General features: G+C 44.0%; 1 protein-coding gene across 1 annotated transcript in view; it reads right to left on the reverse strand.

Annotated features, from left to right (window-relative positions):
* shoc1 (shortage in chiasmata 1) overlaps window positions 1–1,788 on the reverse strand; it is a 36,616-nt gene extending 34,828 nt beyond the window's left edge. The window contains exon 1 of the mRNA XM_020588557.1: window positions 1,612–1,788. Coding sequence (XP_020444213.1) covers window positions 1,612–1,616 — 5 coding nt within the window. The 5' untranslated portion in view covers window positions 1,617–1,788. The remainder of the gene's footprint in view (window positions 1–1,611) is intronic.
* Window positions 1,789–3,186: the final 1,398 nt, after the last annotated feature.

Raw genomic sequence — 3,186 nt, forward strand, 5'->3', positions numbered from 1 at the left:
GGTTCTACTCTGAGCTCCTCCCGGGTGACCGAGCTCCTCACCCTATCTCTAAGGGTGCGCCCCGCCGCCCTGCGGAGGAAGCTCATTTCAGCCGCCTGTATCTGGGATCTTGCCCTTTCGGTCATGACCCAAAGCTCCCATCTCCATAGGTGAGAGCAGGACCATAGATTGACCGGTAAATCCAGAGCTTCACCTTGCAGCTCAGCTCCTTCTTCACCATGACAGACAGGTACATCAACCGCATTACTGCAGAAGCTGCACCGATCCGCCTGTCAATCTCCCGTTCCATCAATCCCTCACTCGTGAACAAGACCCCAAGATACTTGAACTCCTCCACTTGAGGCAGGAACTCTCCACCAACCCGAAGGGAACAAGCCACCCTTTTCCGATTGAGAACCATGGCCTTGGACTTGGAGGTGCTGATTCTCATCCCAGCCGCTTCACACACAGCTGCAAACCGTCCCAGTGCACGCTGGAGGTCCTGGTTTGATGGAGCCAACAGGACAACATGATCCGCAAAAAGCAGAGACGAGAGACGACGTTTGTAACACTACCTCCATTCTCTATTGGAACATTATGTAGTGTGCAGCAGTGATCATAAGCATTTTGCACTAGTTGATCTAGAATATGAGGCTCACCAAAGCCCACACATTCTCAAGCTGGTTCTGTTTTATAAAGGGAAATTTGCATGAGGGATGTATGTGCACAGTTTTATGAAGCTATGTTTTTGCTGTAGCTTTTCCTGGCTTTGCACACATGCACACTTTGGCACGGATCCTGCACACTGCTCTGTAAATTAGGGACCTGAACTGTAAATAGGCTGGATGCTGGCCCTTGCCACTCTTCTCATTAAATAAAGCAGATTCTGATTCATTACTCTGAGAAGTATTATATGAGTGCACAAGCACAGAATGTCAAAATGTTCTAACTGATCTTTATGCCAGGATCAGTCCATGTGAAGTTTTTGCCTATTGAGATGATGATTGTGCCAGGAAAGGTCAGCAGCTGCTTGAACATGAAGTGACGCCCTCATTGCTGTCACCTTTAGAGTCCCAAAGAAGTGAAATTACCCAGTCGTTTATAATTCAATTCCATTTTATCTGTATAGCAACAAATCGTAGCAAAGATCATCCCAGGGCACTTTAAATGGTAAGGTCTATATCACTTATCCTGATGAGGGTCGCAGGGCGGCTAGAGCCAATCCCAGCTGATTTTGGGCAAGAGGCGGGGTCCACCCTGGAAAGGTCGCCAGCTATTCAAAGGGCTAGTACTACTATTGTTATTTAGAAAACCCCAGCAAATCCCCCTTGAGTAGCATTTGTCAACAGGGGGGAAGAAAACCTCCCTTTAATGGAAGAAACCTCTGATAGACCCAGGCTCTTGGTGGGCGGCCTTCTGCCTTGAGTGGTTGGAGCGACAGGAGGCATTGTGTGTGGAGTCATTCAAGTTCCTGGTTACCAGCATATCCAGGAACCTGAAGTAGGACATGGGCATGGGCTCTAACATCAAGAGAGCACAGCTGAGGATGTTCTTTCTGTGGTAGCTCAAGAAATACAATCCACCACAGGCCCTGATGATCCGGTTCTACACAGTGATCGAGTCCATCCTCACCTCATCAATCATCATCTGGTTTGAGTCCTCCATCGCACAGGAATTGGCCAAATTCCAAGGCGTAGTCAGAACAGTGGAAGGGATCAGTGGCTGTAGTAGAACTACAGCAGCAGGGTCACAAAGCCCACTGGAAAGATTGTTGCTGATTCATCTCATCCTGCCTCTTCCATCTACTCCCATCTGAAAGAAGATTCACTGTCACTGAGACCAGCAAAAAAAGACATGCCAACAGTTTCTTTTACATATTAACTGCAGCACTCCTTCTGCACCTTAAGCAAAAACCACACACTATAACCAAAAATATCAAGATCCTTTATTGTAGCCCTTTTTATTTATTCTAATATATCTTTGCAAAATAGTATAAGTCAATATAACTTAATAATATATTGTTAATAACCATACAGGAAATGATAAGTATCCTCAAACTTTGCTCATGGGCCTACCCAAAACACACCCCAAACTCTTGGCCTCTCCACCGGCTTTTAGATCCACTCTTTTAGCTTATTACATGTATTGTAGTTTCACTTTTACTGATTTCTTACTTTCTCTTAAATACTTCTAAATAATAGTACCTACCCAGGAAGCTTTCAAATGCTATCTTGGTCGTCGTTTACTCCCAGCAACCGCGTGTGACATCCACTCTGTTACCGTGAGACTCCACACTGAATGTTTTTGTTATTCTGATTCTTAGTGGCTCTGGCATTTTACAGCATCCTTATCAACCGGGTATTATTTAGACTGTTCTGGTAACAGCAAGGTTACTGTCTACTGTGCCCCCTGATGAAAATAAAATATACATTAATGTCAAAATAAGCCTCGTGATTTTAGATATCAATCATTTAACATGGGATGAATTTTGGATCAATATTTCAGGATCAATCCACACATCACTACTGTGGAGGTGACCTCCTGACAGCAAGAAAAGATTTTTGTTGTTGTTTTAGGAAACAACATGAAATAGTTGAAGAGAACAGGGTGTGCAGCTGTTCAACAACATTTCACAGACATGGTGCACAAAACGAATCTCCCTCTGGCACATGGGCAGTCAGCGCACTCGCAGTGTGGACAGTGGACTCAGAGTTCAGGCTGCACCTGGATGTCCGCACAGGGTCAGCGCAGACCCTCAGGGAGTTTGGCAGATGACAAAATTTACATTATGTGGACACGGAAAATATGAAAAACCTTAAATACTTTTCACAGTAAGTATCCCCAACAAACCTCCTGTGTGGTGAACAGGTGGCTGGTGCTTCAGGAACATACCACAAATGGTTTACTGGTTAAAGGTCAAGGTCAAAATGTTTATTTGTCATATGCACAATTAGGAAATGTGTTTCCCTGTACAATGAAATTCTTACTTTGCCGTCCACATGAATGCCACAAAATACAAATGAAATATAAAGTAGATAAATAAGTAACACAAAATCTAAGGCACTTTAAATATACGCAGTCTGTCTACTGACAGTTTTATTATTTGAAACTATAGCTACTAACATTTTTATGCTATTAAATGTTGGCACACATAGATTTTGTCTGCTGGGAAGTAACAGAAGCCAGAGGGTAGGGAGGTGAACAGTC

Source organism: Monopterus albus, unplaced genomic scaffold, assembly GCF_001952655.1.
Source record: "Monopterus albus unplaced genomic scaffold, M_albus_1.0 scaffold554.1, whole genome shotgun sequence".
In the NCBI taxonomy this organism is placed as follows: Eukaryota; Metazoa; Chordata; class Actinopteri; order Synbranchiformes; family Synbranchidae; genus Monopterus; species Monopterus albus.